Source organism: Psittacula echo, assembly GCF_963264785.1.
Source record: "Psittacula echo genome assembly, chromosome: 22".
In the NCBI taxonomy this organism is placed as follows: Eukaryota; Metazoa; Chordata; class Aves; order Psittaciformes; family Psittacidae; genus Psittacula; species Psittacula echo.
This window is the reverse complement of record NC_137758.1, coordinates 1077938-1099589: the sequence shown is the minus strand read 5'-3', so window position 1 is coordinate 1099589 and position 21652 is coordinate 1077938. Positions and strand designations below refer to the sequence as shown.

The window sequence follows — 21652 nt, the reverse complement described above, 5'->3', positions numbered from 1 at the left end:
TGAAGGTCACTTTGTTAAAAATAACTGCACTACATCTCGACACTGATTTCACACTGAAGTGTCTTCATTAGTCGTTGCCTTTGCAGGAAGGTGAATGAAGGCAGAGCCCTTCCCGGGCAGTTCAGCAGCAGCTCCCCAGCTCCCTGTGTGCTGGATGCTTCCCGTGCCACAGAAAGGAGAGGAGCTTTACTCCTTTACACATGGGATCGGTGATGGCTCAGCAGGAGCCCGGCAAGGACCAGCCTCCAGCTGCTCCAGCCCTGAAGATGCCAGCGCCAGACCCATCCCCTCCTAATCCAGCACCAGGAGGAAGCCACCAGCCTCCTGGAGCAACCTGCACATCCCTGACCAGAGCTGGCAGGGTCCCCCTGTGGGGTGAGAGCCTGGCTCCTGGGCAGGAGGAGCCGGAGCCCCGCTGAGGCTCACTGGGAACAGAAACAGAGGAAAAAGAACAGATTTTAATGAGGAAACGTGCAGTGAAGGAGAGAGCAGCGCGGTCCTGCCAAGGAGCGCCCCGGCTGCACTAGGCCTCGGCCACCTCCAAGCCCAGGATCTTCTTGACGTAGTTCTGGACGTTGACATGGAGCTGGGGAGCTGTAGCAGAGAAGGTCTCCATGGCCAGGGCCCGGGCTGCCTCCGACCCGGCCCACATGGCGCGGTAGAGGGGCAGGGTGTACTTCTGCTTCCCCTGCGGAGACAGAGCAGGGGTCACAGCCCAGCCTCCTCCCTGGCTCCAGTGGGGTGAAGCCCCTGGAGCCCCACATCTCTCCTCCCAGGGCACAGCACCCCCAGCAGCGCCCTGCTCTTGACCAGAGAGAGAACACAGAGGAATGGGCACCCCCCGTGTGCTGGGGGTTGGAACTGGATGAACTTTAAGGTCCTTTCAACACAAACCAATCTGTTGCTCTGTCAATAGCAAGAGCCAGCCCCTGGCCCTCTGGCACTGCAGGTCCTGTGCCCCGTGCCCATCTCTGCCCCAGGGCACGCTGCCGGGCACAGCCACCACTGCCCAGGGACAAACCTGGCTGTGGAGAAAGTCCTTGACCTTGCTGTACTCGGCCTCAAGGTCGTTCCTGAGGATTATCTGGCACCAGCGCAGTCGCAGCTCGGCGTTCTGGGACCTGGAGATCTTTGGGTACATCTTGCTCAGCCTTTCCACATTGCCTGCACGAGAGGGATGGTCACCATCCATATGGCAGCTTTTGCCCTGCTCCTACGCAGAGGAGACCCAGCAAGCCCATCCCGGCTGTGCTGCAAACCCTCTGGGATGTCCCCATACATCTTAGGGACATGCTTCCCTGGCTTTCCTTTCCCCACCACACAGATAGAGGCCTCCCAGACACCAGGAACCACACTGCTGGATGTGCTGGAGACAGGCCACGCACCCATCAGTCCCTCTGATGTGGTCTCATCCCTGGCCACCTGGCTCGACCAGGACATCACCCCATGTCCCCTCTGGGCAGCAGAGCCCTGGGGGATGAGCTGGCCCTCACCTTGTGGCAGGGGGGATTTCTGCAGGACCTGGTCCAGGAAGTAGACCAACTGGTACGTCCTCCAGGCCGTGATGTCCACAGCTTCGATCGCCTCCATGTCCAAGCCATCGGCTGCCCAGAGCTCTGCCAGCTCCTCTGCCGGCTTCATCAGCGCATCCCCGGGCGAGAGGTCGGGCAGGAAGGGCGGCCAGCCCGGCGTGTCCAGCCAGCGGCTGAACTCAAAGCCTGCAGGGAAGGAGGGAGGGAGAGCTGAGCCCAAGCTGCCTCCTCTGAGGGCATCCCCAGCACCAGCAAACCTGGCCGGGGATGAGGACAAGGCCAGGACAAGGCAGTTGTCTCCAGTGAAACACACAAACCAACGTGCACAGGGTCTGATGGGACACACAATGGCTCTGACACCCATGGGTGCTGGTTTGCAAAGCAGAGCCCAGTCCCCTGGCCAGGAAGGCACTGACCTGGGATGGAGTCCACGCCTTTCTCCTTCAGCTCCGGGAAGTACTCAAGGAAGAAACCGAGGGCATCGTCTGCTGTGATGCTCTGGAACTTGAACCGGTTCACGTAGGCCTGCAGGGATGGCCAGGGCATGATGCTGCATGCGCTCACCCCCGCAGTGCTGCTCCATCTCATGGGGGTTTAGCCTTGCTGAGCCCACGCCAGCCCCTGTTCCCCCCCAGGACACCTCTGGGCATTGCCACCAGCTGCCATGGGCATGGGGCCAAGCTCTGCCCTCATCTCATCCCCCCATGAACACCTCTGTTTCTCATCTCTTCCTCTCCCCAGCAGCCCTGTCCAGCCCATCATTCCCACAGTCCCACTGTGCTCCCACTAAAGGGTTTCATGTGACTTGGCACCTCCTTGTACTGACCTGGAGGAAGGCATCAAACTTGCTCTGGTCCCCCACGAGATGTGCCAGGTAGCTCACGAAGCAGAACCCCTTCTCGTAGGGCGTTTCGTTGTATGTGTCCTCGGGATTGATACCTAGAAAAAGGGAAAGCCCTCAGGAATCTGCACGGAGAACAGCCCTCACGTGCTGAGATTTCTGCTTCCTTTGCTGGCTGCGCAGCCATCGTATCCCTCCTGGAGCCTGCACTGGTTGTATTGCAGGCAGGAAGCCCCATAGCAGCAGGGCTGACCCTAACCCCACACCTCGCTCCCACGGACCTGGCTCAATGACCACGCGCAGCTTGTTGAGCGGATGGTCCTCCCCGGTGGTGTCCATGTGCTGGCGCAGGAGGGCCCTTCCCGTCGCCGCCTCCAGGCACGTGTACGCCAAACCTGGGCAGGGACAAGAGGCAGGCGTCTGGAGACCCCAACCAGACCCCTGTGTGCTGTGAGCCCAATGGGGGCTGCTACGGGAGGGAAACTGCATCGGCTCATGAGCTGGGAGAGGAGGAAAAGGATGGGGACGTGGTGAGGCCACGCACCATAGACCTCGGTGGAAATGCGCCTCTGGGCGTACATTGTGAAGCCCTCGTTGAGCCAAAACTCGCCCCAGGAGGCGTTGGTGACCAGGTTGCCAAACCAGCTGTGGGAGATCTCATGGATGATGACATCGGCTAGGGAGCGGTCCCCGGCCAGCAGGCACGGTGTCACGAAGGTGAGGCAGGGATTCTCCATCCCGCCAAACGGGAAGGAGGGCGGCATGAACAGGATGTCATACCTGCCGGGGGGGGAAACGGACCGGTCAGACCCACCTCTTCCTGCGGATGCAATGGGATGGTGGAGCGATGCTCCGGGAACAAGGTCCTTTAGGGGCAGAGCCATACCTGCCCCAAACATAAGGTCCAAAGAGCTTCTCCCCAACCGCCAGGAACTCCTCGATCACCCCATCATACTCCTTCTTTGCAGCCTCAATCAGGCAGGGCTCGGCCCAGACACGGCTCCTGGCCAAGTGTGTAGAGAGGAACTTTTAACCATGGGTGGGCTTTCACCCTATTGCTTCCTCAGCCAAAACCCACACGTGTTTGTTCCACAGCAAAGTGACAGCTGATAAAGGAAGCTCATGGGACTGACTGATAGTGCAAACTGCTCTGATTTCTTTCCTTGTCTGAAAGTCAAAGGTCTTTTACATGGTGGCTGGGACAGCTGGAACCTGAACAAACCCCTGGCCTTGGAGAGACGTGGGGCCCTCTGTGAATGGGGACTGCTCTCATCGACATGCATGGGGCTGAAACAGAGCCAGGGAGCCCCTGGGAGCTGAGGGGACGGGCACCGAGAGCAAGGCGCATCCTCACCCATCAGAGCTGTGCTCTGGGGATGCAGCACCGGGTCACGCTCTGCAGAGCCCAGCGGTGCAGGACAGGCCCAGGAGCTTCGCTGTGCAGCTCGGTGAGCTCAGCACAGAGCCACGTACCTTGGGCCCACGTCAGCAGCCACAATGTCCCCAACGGCCAGAGCGATCAGGTAGGAGGGGATTGGCTGGGACATCTTGAAGACGAAGGTGTTGTCTTCCTTCTTCTCCCAGCTTGTGGCACTCATCACAGCCACGAAACCCTCAGGGACCTGGCCATGGAGATAAACACACCTATTACATCCGTGACGTATGGAGTGGGACGTCAGCTAACCCACCTGGGGACACTGAATGCATCCCAGCATGCTGAAGGTGGCCAGGTCTGTGGCACTGCAGGTTTTGGTGGGCAGAGCAGAGCAGCAATGCCCTAAGCTCCAACTCGGGATCGCAGCTGCATCCCTGCAGCAGCATCGCTCAGCTCTGGGGCTCAACCACCATTTGGGTGCAATTGGTCACCCCCCTCCTCCAGCTGCGTCCCCCCACTCAGCTTGTCCTTGTCACCCTCCCACTGCTACACACACCAAGAGCAGATGTCCTGCTGCCCTCAGGCTGCTATGAGGCAAACCCAGGGGTCTCTGTGGTAGTTAGAGGAATTACTTAGGCAAATGGCAGCGTTCAAGGCCAGGTTGGACACAGGGGCTTGGAGCAAGCTGCTCCAGTGGAAGGGGTCCCTGCCCGTGGCAGGGGTTGGAGCTGGAGGAGCTTTAAGGGCCCTTCAACCCAAACCATGCCAGGATTCTGTGATGCTATGAAACGCAGCAGCAGAGGAGAGCAGAGAGGTTTACACGGAGCTGATCCTAGCTGGTATTCGGGCATCAAGCACCGAGTATTTCAACCACCTCCTGCTGTGAGAGAAGACCTTCTGGCGGGACACCAGCATGTGCGCCTGCTTGCAGCCATTGCATGGAGCATGTGCTGGGAGGAGCAGCACGAGGCCCGCTGGGGTCAGCTTGGAGAGGAACACAGGAGGAAAACAGGAGCCTGCATCAATGATTTCTCGGTGCCTTCCCTGCTGCGTGCCAGTGCCGGAGGACTTGAGAGTGTGATGAGCAGCACGGCCGGGGAGGCGATGCCGCAGGGATTCAGTGCATCCCAACCGGCTCCCATGTGCGTAAGCTCAGGGTGGGCTCTGCTCCAACGGGTGTGGGTGTACGCCGGGGCCCCTCTTACCTTCACGGTGGCTGAGTAGGTGCATTTGACGGACGGGGTGTCAAAGCAGGGGAAGAAGGACCTGTTGAGGACAGCCTGGCCTTGGGTGTACATGAAGGGCTTCTGCTTCCCTGCCGTCTGCTCGGGCGCCAGCCAGCACACCTATGGGCAGAGCAGAGCAGAGGCCGCGGTGAGGGGCTCGCCCCGGGGCGCTCCCTACCCGAGGGGACGGGGGTGCCCCTCCCTCGCCCCGCTCACCCCGGGCCCTTCTCCCGCTTCGTAGTCGATCTGCAGCGAGAGGCGCTGCTCGGCGCGGGGCACGGTGATGAGCAGCGCCCGCCCGAAGCTGGCGAAGGGCTCGGTCCGCACGGGCAGCGGCTGCAGCGCGTCCGGCGGGGGGTCCCCATCGCGGGCTTCCCCACGGGTGGGCAGCAGCGCCGCGCCAAGCACGTTCACGCTGCGGTGCGTGTCGAGCCGCAGCACCCGCTCGTCCCCCTCCGCGCCGCCGCCGGGGGCGCGCAGCAGCTCGAGCCGCGCGCTCCCGCGCAGCCGCCCCGCGCCCGCCGCCGCGAAGGCCACGCGCAGGGACAGGTGCAGGTGCCGCAGCGACCACGCGCCCGCGCTGCCGGCCGAGGCCGCGTCACCGCCGCGCGCCGCCATCGCTGCGGGGGCGGGGCCACGGGGGAAGGGGGCGTGGTCACATGGAAAGGGGCGTGGCTACTGCGGGGGAGGGGGCGGGGCCGGGGAGGGGATGATCCAGGGGGAATCCAGCAGCATCCGGGAGGGGAAAGCGGGGGAATCCATAGGGGAGACCCATGGGGGATCAGGGGGGAGGCGGGCACATGGGTGGGGAATCCAGGGGGGGCCCGGAGGGGGAGATCTGGGGGGATCCATTCGGGAGACCCAGTGTAGGGTCGGGGGGGGAAATCCATGCGTCATCCATGGGAATCTATGGGGGGCATCCAGGAGGGATGCGAGGGGAATCCGAAGGAGAAGCGGGGAGAGAAGCGGCGAGAGGTCCTGGGGCGGGGAGTGTGTGTGTGTAATCCAGCGGGATCAGGGAGGGAAACTGGGGGATCCATATGGGAGACCCATGGGGGATTGGGGGGGAGGGAGCAAATCCATGGGTCATCCATGGGAACCCATGAGGCACATCCAAGAGGGATCCGGGGGAGTCAGGAGGGGGAATGTGGGTAGAGACCCGTGGAGGATCCAGGGGGAGATCCCTTTGGGATACCCATGGGGAGACCCGGAGGGATCCGGGTGAGGGGAACCCATGCGGGGCACTCAGGGGGATGCGGGGGGGTCCAGCATCCGCGTCCCCGCAGCGGCACCGGGGGCCGGGCGGGGCCTGCGCGACTCCTCCCCGGGGCCAGCCCGGCCAGCGCGGGGTCCCTCGGCCGCTGCGGGACGGGGCGCAGCGAGCGGTGAGTGCGGCAGGAACCGGTTGCTCTGCCCCGGGGGAGGCGCCGGGACCGGGGCGGTGGCACCGGGGGTAATGGGGGGGGGGGGTGCGAGAGAGACAACCGGGAGGGGACGGCAAATGGTGGGGGGCACCGAGGTGCTGGGGTCGTGCTGCGGCGAGCGGCGGTCGCAGCGCCTGGGGGTGACCGCAGCCGCTGCAGGGACTGGCACCGGCTGACACCGCGGCAGCCCCCGTGCTCTGTGCCCCCCAATGTCCCCATCTCCCCACGGGGACCCTGTCTCAGCAGTGGGACCCACAGCGGCGCCCGGCCGGCAGATTCCCATGTCCCAGTGTCCCCCGGTGTCCCCTGGACCCCCATCCCTGGCTGGGGGGGGGGGAGCTGGAGGTGGCAGCCGAGGCTGCCTGTTCCTGCCTTGCCTCCCCAGTGACACGGGTGACATGGGGAAACTGAGGCACGGCAGCGGCTGAGATGGGTGCTGGTTCTCCAGGGAGCGTGTGTCGGGCTGCCCCGCATCTTCCCTCTGCAGGCGGAGCAGCTCGTGGTGTCTGACCCCATTTTTGAGCATGGGAAGAGGCTGGAGGGTCACAGGCCCCTGTGGGTGCTCCATGGGTGGGTGCTGTGGGAACTTTCGGATTTCAATGCTGTTTTCGCTGGTAGCAAAGGGGTCTGGTGGGTGCTCAGCCCCCCCTGGGGGATGCTCTGACACCCCGGGGATACTCAGCCATGCTCAGATGCAGGGATGCCCAAGCATCCTTGGGGTGCCGGAGCATCCCCACGTCCCATGTGTTGGTGCCTGTGTTGTTGCAAGATGGGGTTGGAGCCCCTCAAGCACAGTTCTGTGCCTGGGGGAGCTGAGTCAGGAAATCCCGGTTGTCCCGGCCGGATCCTGGCTGAGTCATTTGCAGGAGCTGAGTAACTGCTCTTCATGGGTGGACAAGAGCTGCCTGCTCTGCCTGCTCTGCCCGCCCCGCGCCTCAGTTTCCCCACAATGCAGCACATCCCTGGCATAGGGAACCCGCTCCTGAGGGACCAGGGTGGGCCTGAACAGGGGGAGATGGGGTGGGATGGGGAGTGTGGGGCTGGGCGAGGCGAATGATGTCCCTGAGGCAGGATTTGGGCCTCCTCCTTCTGCTGAGGGGGTCTCCAGGCTGGGTGTTGGTGTGTGGGAAGGGGGAACGGGGACCGGGAGAGGGATGAGGATGAGGATTGGGATGAGATGGGGTTGGAATTGGGGATGAGGACAGGAACAAGGATGGGGGCAATGATGGGGATGAGATGGGAATGAGACTTGAAATGGGAATGGGATGGGATGTGAATGCGGACAGGGATTGGGCTGGGATGGGGTCAGGGATGGGGCTGGTGGTGGCTGGAGCAGGGCTTGGGGCACAGGGGGGGACGCTGTGGGGCAGGAATGGGGCGGCCTGGCTGGTCGCAGGTTATAAATAGCCCTCGGAGACGCGAGGTTCTTTCCTGCTGCCCTCCCTGCGCTGCAGCCCCATGGACAGGAAAAAGGTGTTTCCGCTGTGGACGGGAGCGGGGCCCGGATGGGGACACGGGGAGAGGCCATGGGCAGACGGGGGGGGCGGGTGACCCCCCCGGGCTCTGGTGCTGGGGGTGCAGCCGCTGGGCCGGGCTGGAGCCGTGGTGGGGACGGGCCGTGGTGCCCTGTCCTGTGCCCGGGGCCGTGTTCCTGCTTCCTGGCTGGAGCAGGATCCATGTGGAGCTGGGAGAGCTGGAGCCGGGGCTGGGGGGGGGGGGCGTCCCTCGCGGTGACTCTGACCTCGCATTGCTGCGGGACGTCCCCTCCCTGCCCCTGGGGATCCGACCCCAGCAAAGGGATTGGGGACATCAGCCTGGGATGGGGATGGGGGTCCCTTGGGGGGCAGCTGGGGACAGCTCCCTGTGTCCTCCCACAGCCCTTTGTACCCCGCGCAGGGGGGCAGTGACAGGGATGTCCGCAGGGAGGGGGTGGCTGGGACCACGCTGGCTCTGCCCGGCACCCCCTGTGTCCCCAGCCTGGGCAGGCTCCGGTGGCTTCCCTGCTGCATTTGCTGGCGCAGCCTGAGCCCTGCTCGTTAGCGAGCGGCCTCTAACGAGCTTTGCGTGGCCGCGCTGCGGGTCCGGGCAGTGCTGTGGACATCGGGCACTGCTGCCGGATTAACTGCTTGGATTAGGGAACGCTCAACGGGAGGGGCCCCGGCACCAGCCGCTGCCATGGGAAGTGACAGAAACTGCGGGGTTTCCCTTAACCAGCGGCTGCGGGAGCTGCCTCCTCCGCTGCCTGGATTGGGCCACAGAGGGGATGGAGCCGGGAGCCCGGGTGCTGCCCTGCAGGCACCAGGGGTTGGGGTGCTCCAAGGCATCGCATGGGGAGGGGGTAGGTGGGGACAAGCCACCCATCCCCAGGGCCAGCCGGGGATGTGGGACTCGTGTCCTGGCATCCCCTCACTGCCAGGATGTGGGAATTGGGCTGTGAAGGTCTCGGCTGTGCTGTGGGAAGTGGGTTTAGGACGGGAGCCAGCGCTCGGGTTAATGCCTCCCACTATGGATCCAGTGGGTTCCCTGACTGTCACGGAGGAAAGGAGGTGGGAGCTGAAGGAGTTGGGTTTGTTCTCGTCCCCCCACCCTCATCCTCGGCTCCCACTGGACACGGCCGTGGAGCCTGTGCGGATGCGGCTGAGCAGAGTCACCTCCGGCAGCGGAAACTCCCCCTGCCCCGGGCCAGGCGATAGCTCACTGGGTCCTGGCTTCTCCTCCACCCCTTCTGGCTCCTGGATGGGGAGGACGCACCATGGGGTGGGCAAGGGGGGAGCCGGGAGTGCTGCTTTCCTCGTATGGGCTGATCGCTGCAGCATATGCTTGAGGGGTGCTCAAGGGACGCTAAAGGGATGCTCGGGCTCCCCTCTGGGTGTGATGGCCCCACGGTGGCTCTGTTATCTGCATCCCTTGAAGGTGGAAGGCTCAATTTCAGCTGTAAGAGGATGGTGGGACCGGAGCTGCTGCCTGCTCTGGGGCTGATGGAGGGTGCTGGGGTCGGGGTGGCATTGCCAGTCCCTGCCTGCCTCTTCCAGCTGCACGTGTAAGTGGCCATCCCTGGCTCTTTGGGGATGTTGGCATCAGGAACGCACTTGGGGTGGTTCTGCTGAGCCCCAGGGTCACTGTCACTGGAAGCTGGCAGTGGGGGGGGGTCACAGGCACCGCTGCAGCCCCCAGGGCCTCCGCAGGGAGCTGTTGGCCACCAGCTGCTGTGGATTTGCAGCTCACTGGAAAATCCACTCATCCCATTAAGGGCTCCCCGTGGCTTTTGCTTTCCATTGCAGATACCCGGTTGTCCCAAGGGAACCCCCCTGGGGTGCTACCGGGGCTCTGCCAGGAAGAGTCCTGGCTGCAGAACAGGGATTGATTTGTTGTACGAGGGATTATTGGGCTGAGAGGAGGGAGATCCATCCCACTTGCCCAGGTAAGACCTGGCAGGGGCGTTGGGAATAGCCCGTACCGGGGGGGGTCAGTTGGGAATTGCAGCTGGGAGTTGATTTTCCCTCACCTGATTCATCGCCCGGAGCAGATTCAGCCCCAACCTGGAGCTCGGTGGCTCTGCAGGGCTCAGCGAAGCCACAAACCCAGCCCAGGCTGTGGCTCTGTTCTTGGGGTTCAAGCTCCTGCTCTGGCCCCTTTGCTGTGTCCCCATCCCGCACCTCCTGCAGCGTTTTCCAAATCCTTAACTTAATCTGGGGGGGGAAATGACATTTTTGGGTGGCCTGAAGCCCCCGCTCTGCCCGCGGGCTTGGAGAGATGAGTGCTGGGAGGAGGGACAGGCAGCGGGGGGCTCATCCGTGCATGCTGGGATGGGAAGTCAAGCCCTGCTCCCCTCTGAGCATCACTGCACACGTCTGCGTGCGGCTGCAGCAGCAGCTGCTGAGGTGATGCGTTTTGCCAGGGGGTCCCGGATCGAGGGGGGTCCCGGATCGAGGGGGGTCCCGGATCGAGGGCTCAGGACTAGGGGGGCCGTTTCCACGCGGTGCCGGCGAGCACAGATGCTGCGACATCTGCTCCTGCTCCGAACGCCTGGGAGCAAAGGGCAGGTCCGTGATGCGGGAGCTCAATGAATGATGCAATCGGCTGCGGGGGGTTCTGGCCGAGGCGGAAGCTTACCCGAGCGTCCGAGTGCCGGCACTGGGGCTGCGGGATGGCTCCTGGCCAAGGGCTCGGTCCAGCCAGAGCAAGAGGCGGGGGAATCCTGAGCCCCGTGAAGTCACAGAGGTTTTGGTGAGGTTTGGGGCAGATTTTGGAGAGGGTTTGGGGAGGGTTTGAAGCCTGATGGAGGCACAATGGGAAATGTTGCTTTTTGGCCACAGTGCTGGATGCTGAAGCAAGGAGGAATGGCTTTAACCTGCTAGAGGGGAGACCGAGACGAGCTCTTAGGCAGAAGCTCTTCCCTGTGAGGGTGCTGAGGCGCTGGCCCAGGGTGCCCAGAGAAGCTGTGGCTGCCCCATCCCTGGCAGTGTTCAAGGCCAGGTTGGACACAGGGGCTTGGAGCAAGCTGCTCCAGTGGAAGGGGTCCCTGCCCGTGGCAGGGGTTGGGACTGGATGGGCTTTAAGGTCCCTTTCAACACGAACCAGGCCATGGGTCTGCGAGGCCACCCCGGCCTCCGCGGTGACCGGTGGCTCCCGTGTCCCCCTCGGCATGGCCGGGGGCGGAGCTGTCCAGCACCGGCGCCTCCTGAACGGGCTCCCCCGCTGCCCCCCGCACCCCGGCACCCATCACCGCGGAACCCAGCGGGCTGGGCCCGGGGGTGCCCGACCCGCACCGAGCAGTCCCGGTGCCCCCCTTCGCTGCCCCGGGGCGGGTCAGAGCCGCCGTGCTCAGCCCCGGTGAGGTGCGGGATCCGTGAGGGGGACGGCGGGACCATGGGCACCCCAGGCACCGCTTGCCCCTGCCACAGGGAGCCGGGACATCCCCGGCCAGCGAGAGGCCTTCGGCCCCGGGGCTCCTTGCACAGCCCCTCGCATAGATCCTCGCGCAGCTCCTGGCTCTGTCCCAGCAGGATTTGTGCCCGGCAAAGCCCATCGCGGGCGCAGGTTGGTTTCAGTGCTGTCTGCGGGGCTGTTGGGGGCGGGAGCTGCTGCAGTCGGTGCACTGAGAGCTGAACTCTGCTCGGAGCAAGGTTGTATTGGCGTGGGTTAAGTGCATAATGGGATTGCTGTGGAGCGGCTGGAGCGGAGACCGATGCCGCGCCTGAGGGGCTGAGCATCTCTGCTCCTACCACAGGCGGTTTCCGTCCTCAAGCTCATCTCCCAGAGCCCCCAGCATCGAGCTGTGGGGAAACAGCCCCGCAGAGCAGCGCTGCCCGGGCCCCCCTTGCACCCGCCTGCCCCAGCCATGGAGCCGGTCCCTCCGGAGCGGGAAGGAGCCCAGCCAGGGCTTAGCGCTGCGGCGGTGGCGATGTCCCAGGCACTGGCAACGTCCCACGGGCTGGCCAGGTCCCGGCCAGGGCAGCGGGGCCGGAGGGAAGGGGCTGGTGGCTGAATCAGGAGCTTGTTCTCCTCTGAAGGCTCTGCTCTGCCCCCGCTCCCTCTGTTTCTCTTAGGAAAGTTTGATGTCCCTTGTGCCACAAGGAGCCTTTTCTTTGTCCCTCTTCCGAGCGTGCCGGGGAGGCGGCCGTGCTGGAGCCATTCCCAAAGGCAGCTCGGGCCGGTTCCTCCTGCAAGAAGCACAGGGCTGCTTCACGGGGCAGCCGTGTCGTGGGCTCAGCTCCTCACCCGGCTCTGCTGCAACCCCCAGCACTCCTATGCTGCTGGTCTCAAGGGTGGCTCCTGATTCATGGAGCTGCTCTGCAGGATCCGTCCTCCTTTATCCCTATTTCCCAGCCTGGTTTCAGCTCCCTCACCCTGAACGGAGGCCGTGGCAGGGTGGGGAAACTGAGGCACGAAGTGGCAGCAGGATGCCGGCAGAGGCTGATGGGTTTCGTGCCTTTGTGCATCACCAAGCGTTCATGCTCAGGCTCCTGCCACAGTTATCCTGGGGCACAGGGCAGTTCCATCGCCATCAGGGATCCCTAAGCTGCAAGAGATAAGAGAGAAGCAAATTTAATCTGGTTTATAAAAGTCACCCTGAAACGTTTCAGGACAGTGAAATGCTGCGGAGCCATCGGCTGTTCTCTTGAGACCATGGGGGTTGGATCCCTCTGAGGCATCCATCACACTTGCTCAGGTGATGGATGGCTCCAAAGCGCATCTGTTTCAATGCTGGGGATGCTCCAGTGACCCCCTCACATCGGAAACAGAGACATGAAATGAGACTCCAGGCCCCTGTATCCATTTCTGGCTGCTAAAGTCTCACATGAGGGATGCATTTGAACACTGGGATGAGGACGTAGCTCGAGCTGCAAGCACAACAGATGCCTCTTTGAAATAGATGCCTTCGGGGATGTGCTGGGTTGTGCTTGCCCTGGGATGAAGGACATGCTCGGCCAAGGCTGTTTCGTTTTCCTTCAGGGTGAACACCCATGTCTTTGTGGAGGAATCACCTGAAGGGATCTGAAACCACCTCATCTCTGGGCTTAGAAGTCTTTAATTCAGGGAAAGCTGGAGTTCAGCGCTCGAGCCGGTATCTGTTGGCTCAGTGCTCTGGGCCTGAGCTCTGGAGCTCATACACCTTGTGTCTGGTACCTGGGGAGGGGACAGAGCTGAAGCATCTGGTGCAAAGTCCTGGTGCTCCCATCACTTGGTGATGGCAGCAGCCGGTTCCCAAGAGCTGCTCCAGGCACACGGAGCTCTGTGCCTGGTGGCATTAAAGGAGAAAGTTGTTTCCCTTTGGATCTAATTGCGAAGGAGCTGCCTGTGTCTATGTAGGTCAAGCTGTAACCTGCTTTAGGCAGGCAAAGCAGTGCAGGTGATGCGGTGCTCCCCGGCTGCTGCAGGGGCAGAGCTTGGATGGGGCAGGAATCAATACGGAGGCAGATGAGGAGTTCGGAAGAAGAATCATAGACCCATAGAATGGCTTGGGTTGGAAAGGACCTTAAGATTACCCAGTTCCAACCCCTGCCATGGGCAGGGATGCCTCACGCCAGACCATGTTACCCAAGGCTCTGCCCAACCTGGCCTTGAACACTGCCAGGGATGGAGCATTCACCACTTCTCTGGTTTAGTGTGAGGTGTCCCTGCCAATGGCAAGGGGTTGGAACTGAATGATCTTAAGGTCCTTTCCAACCCGAACCATTCTGTGATTCTATGATGATTGTATGACTAGGAGATGGTCTCAGGTGTCTGGGACATGGTCTCGTTTGACCAGGAGGTGGTTCTGAGGACAAGGAGAAGGTTTTGGGTGGCCAAGAGGGGCCCATCCCGCCTCTGATGCAGCCCAATCTGCTGAGGCTCTGTGCCATGTGGCCTTGCTGCAGGGACCTGCTGCAGGGACCTGGGATGGGGCTGCACAGGGTCCCTGGGGGAGGATGTCACAAGTGCCGTGGGGATCCCTGTGGGGGACATCGCGTGTTTCCTCCCTCTGTGGGGTGCAGAGGCCTCCCTCGGGATGAGGCCATTGAGCACCACAGTCAGCAGGGGCCAACACCAGGGTCCGCTGTGTCTGCGGGATGTGGGTGCCACCATGGCCACCCCTCGCCCTGCTCATCCCTGCTCTCCCCCCACAGCTTCGCCAGCACCAGGATGAACGGGACAGCCAACGTCAACCCTGCCACCCGCAGCCACTTCGCCTCTGCAATCCCGGTGCCCCGCGCTCTGGCCCATGGCAAACTGCACGCCACGGCCCCCAGCAGCACCACGGGGGCCCCCGTGTCCCCCAGGGCTCTGTCCCCCCAGCCAGCCCCTGGCCCCAGGACGCTCAAACCCAAAGGCAGAGCTGCCGAGGGCAGTGGGGGCAGCCCCGGTGTCCCCCGCCGTGGGGGGCAGAAGGTCCCAGCAAAACCCCTGGTGCCCCCCGGGAAGTGGCCAGAGGCAGGGGGCAGCGGGAGGAGAGGGGCAGGCAGGGCAAGGGAGCCCCCTGAGCTGCCCAAGGCTCCCCCAGCACAGGGCAGGGCTGGGGGGTGGCTGGGGGGGGGCCCTGGGAAGGGCAGTGGAGTGACCGTGGCACGGTCGGGGGATGAGCCCCACAGTGGCTCGCAGGGCAGGGGTCCTGTATTTGGGTCGGGGGCCATCACCTTCTCCTCGGGTGCCCCACACAATCACCCCGTCACTGCCACCGTGGCACCCTTCCAGTACCGGTGAGTCCCTGGGGATGGGGTGTATGGGGACAGGGGGACATGGGGTGCAGGTGGCGTGGTGGGGGTGGTCATGGGGAAGAGTGGGGTTGGGTCTGGGGGCTCTGCCCCACAGGGAGGGTTTCAACTGGGTTTGCGGTGCTGGGGGTTCTTGGGGCATCCATGAGAGCAGGTGTGGGGCAGGGGATGAGCTCAGTGGGCAATGGAGTGCACTGGGACCCCCCCTTTGCCAGTGTCCCCGAACCCTGGCAGAGCCCAAGGCACCGCGTTCCCATCTCCTGGGTGTCCCCAGCCGGCTGCACCCGGCGATGTGCCCCTGCTCCCCCATCCTGACCCGGCTCTGCCCCCAGGCTGCAGGAGCGCCAGGAGGAGGGTGACGAGTGCCCTGGACCTGACCCCGACCCCAAACCCGGAGGCCCGAGTGAGTCCAGGGGTGCTTGCTGGGGATGAGGGGGTGCTGCCGGGGGGCAGGGGGATTGTGTGGAGCTCAGACCGCCGCGGGCACGTGCTGGAAGGGGATCCGAGGGGGGGCCTCACATAAGATGTGCCCCAATTCCTTTGGGAATGACACAGCTGCAGCTGCCGTGTCCGGTGACTCCCATGGCCAAAAACCTACATCCAGCGGCGTGGCCAAACCCAGGCGCAGGAGCCACATTGGCATCCCTCATGGTCCAGCATCCCCCATGGTCCAGCATCCCCCATGGGCCAGCATCCCCCATGGTCAGCATCCCCCATGGTCAGCATCCCTCATGGTCCAGCATCCCCCATGGGCCAGCATCCCCCATGGGCCAGCATCCCCCATGGTCAGCATCCCCCATGGTCAGCATCCCCCATGGTCCAGCATCCCCCATGGTCAGCATCCCCCATGGTCCAGCGCAGAGGGACTGTCCCCTCCCGTGGCGCCGCCGGGACATGGCCCTGCCTGGCTCCTTTCCCTCCTCTTCCCAGTTTCCAGGCGAGCTCCAGGAATGACCCATTTCCAAGGAGCTGGCGTGCAGCCGGGCGGAGGCGGGTGCCGCTGGCTCCCCACACCCACCGAGGGGACACCCCCGTTCTCGGGAGCCCAGTGCGAGCTCCCCACTGCGGTGCTGGGGACAAACCGGTCCCCGATGGCGCCTGCTCTGGGGCAGGTTTTGGGGGGCGGCTGCTGGGGGAGATGCCGGGCGGCGGTTGCCAGGGCAGCGGCAGCGGAGGATGGCGGGATGCTCCAGGGATGTGTAGGCAAGGGGAAGAAAAGGAGCCGGGAGCTTCACTGCGTGATGCGAAGGGACAGAAGTCGGTCAGAGCCGCGGGGCTGGGGAAGGGACCGGATCCTTTCCCTGGCTCCGCAGCTCCCGCGGGCCTGGGGGGGACGGGGAACACCGGGAGGTCCCGGGTGTCCATGACACGGCACCCCCAGATCTGGTCCCCGCAATGGGCCCTACACCCAGGCCATAGCCACGACAGCCCCGCACACTGACAGCGGCTTCGGGGTGCAGGTCCTGCACCCACCCCATCCCAGCAATGGTAACACCGGGGGCTTTGGCCACCCTTTGCTGTCCCATCCAAGCCCGGGGCATTTCGGGGCTCCTCAGCATCACCACGGGCTGGATCCCGAACCCCCCCCGGCTGGGGGCTGTGCTGGGGGCTCCCCCCCCCCCCCTGCCCTGCCCTCTCCCCATCCCGGCAGCACGGTGATGGGCTCTAATGCGATATTTTCCGGCGGTTGCCATGGCAGCGCGCGTGAGGTCACCAAATAGACTTAATTCACCCCTCCCTGGGGACGGGTAATTAATGAACACTGATGATAACCAGACCCCGCTCCCCCTCAGCCCCCCCCACCCCGGAGGGGCCCCGCTGGGGGTGGGGTGCCGGGGCCGCCCCTTCCAGCGCCGTTTGGGGTGAAACGGGGAAGTTTTGTCCCCGTTCCCCCCCCTTCCATCGGGGCTCTGCTCGGTCACTCCCCCCCCGCACCCCCTCCTGCCGTGCTCGGCGCTGCGCGTCCCCGCGCGCGCCCCCGCCGCGCCCCGCCCCCTGCCCGCGCCCGCGGGGCTCTGAGGAGGGCGGGCTCTTTTTGTTTGCCCCCGACATTCCGCTGGTTCTCAGTGTCCCGCTGGCGGCGCAGCGGCGAGGTGGGGCCGCGCCGCTCACCACCCCCCCCCAACAGCCACCCCATCTCCTCCCCGTCCCGCTCCGCCCCGGCGGGGCGGGCGCTAACGGCGCTTCTCTCTCTCTGTGTCTCGCCCGGTGTCCTCGGTGCCGCAGCGGCAGCAGCAGCGGCGGCCGGCGGGTTAAATGGTTGCAGCGCGGGGATGCTGGGGAGCAACCTCAAGAACCTTCCCGACGTGGAGCTGGGCGAGGAGGAGCGCGGCTACCGGCGGGGTCCCGACGGCGGCGCGGTGATGCCGAAGCGGGCGAAGGCGGCGGCGGCGGCGGGGCCGCGGGGCGCGGAGCTGCGCGTCTTCAAGGCGAGCAGCGCGGAGGGGCGGCTGCCGGCCGGCTCCAACCTGCGCAAGCAGAAGTCGCTCACCAACCTGGCCTTCCTCACCGACGCCGAGAAGAAGCGACAGCTCTACGAGCCCCGCTGGAGCGACGACATGGCCAAGGCGGCGGCACCGGGGGCGGCGGCGGCGGGGGGCGGCCGGGGCGGTGGCGGTCCCCGCGGCCGGGAGGCGCCCGCCATGTCGCGGAGCTTGTCCCGCTCCGAGCACTCGCTGCTGCCGCCGCGCCCCGCCGGCCCCGCCAAGCCGCCGCCCGCCGGCAAACCCAGCCGCATCCCCCGCGGGCCCTACGCCGAGGTGAAGCCCCTCAGCAAGGCCCCCGAAGCGGGCGGCGGCAAGTGCGATGATGAGCTGCTGGGCGGGAAGGGGCCGGCGGTGGCGGCGGGCGCCGAGGAGAAGCCGTACCTGAAGGTGGACCCCGAGCTGGTGGTCACGGTGCTGGGCGACCTGGAGCAGCTCCTCTTCAGCCAGATGCTGGGTGAGTGCTGCCGGCGCGCCCCGAGGGGCGAGGCGTCGGGGGGTCCTGGCACCCCCGGGAGGGGCACGATGGAGGCTGTGTTGTCCTGGTCTTGGTGCCGAGGGGCGAGGAGGAGGGATGCTGAGGGCGAAGGTGCCACCAGGCAGCCGAAGGGGCAGCGCACAATCCCCTTTGGCCTTGTCTCCAGCCTCCTCACGAGGAGCAGTGGCAGGAGGTGGGTGAGCTCGTCCTCCCCCACATGTGTCTGGTCACCCTGGTATCGATGCCCCAGCAAACACAATGGAGGTGCCGCCGCTGCTCCCCACCGTTGCCATCGGTGTGGCTGCCCCTTGGGTTAACCTTGCCTGCTCTCGCTGGGAGGCTGCGGTGGAAGTGCCGTGTGTAGGGTCTGTGCTTCGGGCAGGAAGCTTCAAATCCAGAGCTTCTCCAGTGCCTTGGGCTGAGGAAGGTTCTCCAAGGATGCTGCTATCAGGGTTGCTTGAGCTGGTTTCAGCCCGTGGCCGCCAGCATCTTGCTGGCCTGGTGGGTTTGATCCTTGAGCCACACGTTAGTGCGTGGGGGAGGTTCCATGAGAGCACCGAGCGCTGCCTCCAGCGCTGGCCGTGCCCTTGCTCCAGGGATCTGCTGCCCCAGTCATGGCGCATGGTGCTGGGTCTTGGTACTGGCACATCCAGCCCTCGTGCTTCCCTCGTGCTGATCTCTAGGAACCCGTGGCAGCCTTGGGAGCCCTCTGTGTCCTGCTGAAGCCTGTTCTCCCCCACATCCCGATTGCAGTGCCTGTGGGTTTGGCTGGGCAGGAACTGCTGGGGGCTTGTGGCTCCAGTGAGCTCTGTTCGGTCTCACAAACTGGTGTGAGAAGGTGGCAAATGGCCTCTGCACAGCCATTAGTGCCTGAGCTGGCTGGGTTTAAAGCCCTGGTTGATGGGGAGGGAGGGGGAGAGCATTGGTATAGGCAGGGCTGGGGGTCCTGGTGTGTCCTGTCCTCCAGGTTCCCTGCCTTTTAGGAGTCCAGGAGCTTCTCTGGCGCTTGAGGACCTGGCTTGAGGTGCCTTCTCCTGGCTGCACCAGAGCAGAGCTCTGCTGTGGGGAGAAGGGGTGAGATTCACCCCTGCGGGGGCTGTGGAGCAGGTTTGGGAGGTGGAGTAAGGAGCCCAGGGAAGGTACCTGTAAAGCTGTGCCTGCTGAGGCCACTTCCCTGCTGCACACACAGGAGCCTTCGGGTTGGCACAGCCCCTGCTCCAGTGCTGGCACATGGGCATGGAACCTCCCAGAGCATCACCCGCAGCCCTGGGGTCAGCAGGCTCTTGCTTGCCTGGCCCCATCCCTGCCCTGGCAGGGGTCTGGCAGCTGCTGGAGCATCTCGAGGCTGCACAAGCAGCTCATGGGCAGCCCCAGGGTGAGCGCAAGGGGTGGGCAGGGAGCAAGAACAGGCTGGACACACGGCAGTGGGGGGCTCATGGACATCCATGCTCAGCCCTACTGCTGTGGTGGTACCAGAGATGCTGCCAGCAGGACAGGGGTTTGTGCCCCCACCGAGGAAGACCATAGGTTGTGAACGTGCCCCCAATACCTGTTTTGTTTCCGTAGTGGTTGCCTTGCTTCTGTCTTCCTCTGAGGCCTGTTTCAGGGCCCCAGGGCTGCCCTTGCCGTTGGGAGCATCCCTTTGGACTCCACTTATATCTTGAAGGCTTGGTCAGCTGGCCTGTGAGGTCCAGACTCTGCTGGATCTGTGCTCTGCTCCCCCTGCTCTATGTACGTGCTGAAATAGGCGATTGTCCGTGATGTGAGGGCTGCCAAGCATCCTGTGGAGGGGCCCCAGGGCTGGTCAGGTGGGGACAATGCCTGGGGTGGACAGGGCAGGAGCTTAACCCTGCAGAGACCTTGCTTTCCTTCCATGGGGCTGTGCTGCTCGCGTCCGTCAGAGCTGTGCTATTGAGTCATAACCTCCCTACCCAAGCCACCCATGACCTGGCGTGTTCTTGGCAGCCGGTGTGGTGGGGATGCCAACAGGAGCGTGGGGATGTGTGGAAGAGGCAGAAGTGTGGCAGTGGCGACTCCATCACTTCGTGCACGCTGGCAGCAGAACTGCGCCTGGGGTTCTGCACTCAGTGAGCTTCTGGTCCTGACCCCTTTGCTTGTGGTCTGGTGTGATCCAGGCAGATGAAACCTTCACGGGGGTGATGGTGCCTTCCACAATCTGGCTCCTCGAGGGAGAGGTTGTTCCTGCAGTGGGGATGGACCCGGAAGGGACAGGACCCCTGGGCTCAGGAGAGTGGGCTTCAAGCCCTGCCAGGGCTGCTGGGTCGGGCCAGGAGAGGAGCTTTCTCCTGGTTGCTTCAGGAGGTGCTTGGGAGGGAGGGGAGGTTTCTCTGCTGTTTTCTTGGAGTCCTTTGGCAAAAGAAACGTCCTCCTGAGCTGTTTGCCTGTGTCTGCTGGAGCACGCCATCCCCAGAGCTGCACGAGGAGACCCACGGGCTTGGTTTGTGCTGGGAAGCTGCAGAGCCTTACAGCGTCTGCTCATCTTCTTGTCCTTGAACTGTTGGCCTGTATTGAGCAGCCAGAGCTGCCTCTGCCTAACCCAAGCTTCCTGCTCCATTGGGCACCGTGGCTTGTGGAGACCTTGCGCGTCTTTGATCTCCACACCTGAGTTCTCATCCCCACCTCGTGCTCCTCGTGCCAGGAGCACTCCCAAGCCTCTGCTCACCCAAAATACAGTTTATTTAGTGGTGGCCGAATGCTGCGTCTCATTCGGTTGCTGCCGCTGTGTCATCTCTTTGATGACACCAAAGCCTTTGTAGAGCTGCTGGAGCTGTAACCACACTTAAATCAGAGCAGCGTGCTCAGGACGGGAGAGGTCAGTGGCACGCAGCCACTGCATGTGCTTTATAGAGGCTATTTCCATCGTCCAAATTACACACTTCACATCAAGCAAAGACCAAGGCTTCTCATCAGGGCTCACTGGCAGCTGGGATTGCTCATTACCCCAGCGCCCAGCCATGGGATGGAGGGTGGAAGGAAAGAGCTCGTGGCACAGCGTGGTGCGGTGCCGGCGGCATTCCTGCGCTTCCCTGGAGCTCCCAGAGCACCTCGAGGTCCTGCAGCCTCTTCTGCAGCCATTTCCTTGGCCAACTCTTGCTGTATTTGGTGCCTCTTGAGTGGGTGCTAATTCACATCAGTGAGGAGGCGGCGGGTGGTGCATGGGCTGGAACACTTGGGTGATCCCAGTGGGGATGGTGTTCCCCAAAACACTCACTGCAGGAGCCCCTGCACCTGGCAGAGCCGAGAGGCCGGTGCCTGCATATGGGCTCCTTGAAGGGCTGGAGCTTCCCATTGCATCTGACTGTGGTTGGCTTAGGAAAGAAACCACTTGAATGGTGTCCGACACGTCTCATGCAAGCACGTTCCTGGCTCTGGTTGAGGTGGCCCCAAGGAGAAACCCTCCTGATGGCTGTCCTTGCTGGCCAAGTGTATGGCAGGGGATTAAAAGGAGCTCCTCTGCCCCACGGCGTTCCTGCCTCTGCCCCACTGGCTGTGTGATCAAGTGCTAACGGGCCCATTGCCGCCGTGGCAGGAGACCATGGGGAGGTTGGACACCAAGCAGCTCTTCACAGTGATGGGGTGGGTTACTGCCTGGTGAAGCGGTGTGGCTGTACTGGTGCCACTGTCACGCTAACGTTGTTCCTCTCTCAAGGCTCCTGTGTGACGAGGTCGTTGGGGTGGGGATTTATTTCCTTCTGGTAGCAGATACGGACTCGTGTTTGAGGAGAGAGGGGAGAGGTGCATGGCTGGGTTGCAGCTTCCATCCTGCTCTTGGGAGCTGGCAGGGAGGAGCAGATGTCTCCTCTCTGGCTGAGATGGCTGCAGGGAATGGGGAGAAAGTCTGGACCCCAGAGCTTTCCGCTGCGTCCCTTTGGGATGCGCCACGTTCCTGGTGATAATGGCAGTGCTAAACCCCCAAATAACCCAGGTTTGGCTTTAAAAATTGCCCATAGAAAAGCAGCAGAGCAAACACTTGAAGGCAAAAGTATTGGGGCTGCTCTGCCAGAGCAAAATCCTGCCCCAAGGAGCCTGAAAACCGTGGTCAAATGGGGTTTTCCCAGTGCGTGCCTCTGCCTTGCT

At 63.6% G+C, this 21652-nt stretch overlaps 2 protein-coding genes across 3 annotated transcripts in view; one reads left to right on the top strand and one right to left on the bottom strand.

Annotated features, from left to right (window-relative positions):
• Nucleotides 1-523: 523 nt before the first annotated feature.
• On the bottom strand, nt 524-5592 carry RNPEP (arginyl aminopeptidase; the record flags this gene model as incomplete). The annotated part of the gene is made up of 11 exons (XM_080632901.1): nt 524-688; nt 1022-1164; nt 1494-1718; nt 1949-2057; nt 2359-2471; nt 2655-2768; nt 2918-3153; nt 3260-3376; nt 3847-3995; nt 4954-5094; nt 5191-5592. 11 exons carry the CDS (start codon nt 5590-5592, stop codon nt 524-526), a joined length of 1914 nt encoding a protein of 637 aa, XP_080489027.1.
• A 721-nt stretch (nt 5593-6313) lies between these two features.
• NAV1 (neuron navigator 1) overlaps nt 6314-21652 on the top strand; it is a 55522-nt gene continuing 40183 nt past the window's right edge. For both annotated transcript variants that reach the window (XM_080633076.1, XM_080633075.1), the window contains exons 1-4: nt 6314-6359; nt 14009-14578; nt 14926-14996; nt 16820-17533. In XM_080633076.1, coding sequence (XP_080489202.1) covers nt 14025-14578; nt 14926-14996; nt 16820-17533 — 1339 coding nt within the window. In that variant the 5' untranslated portion in view covers nt 6314-6359; nt 14009-14024. The remainder of the gene's footprint in view (nt 6360-14008; nt 14579-14925; nt 14997-16819; nt 17534-21652) is intronic.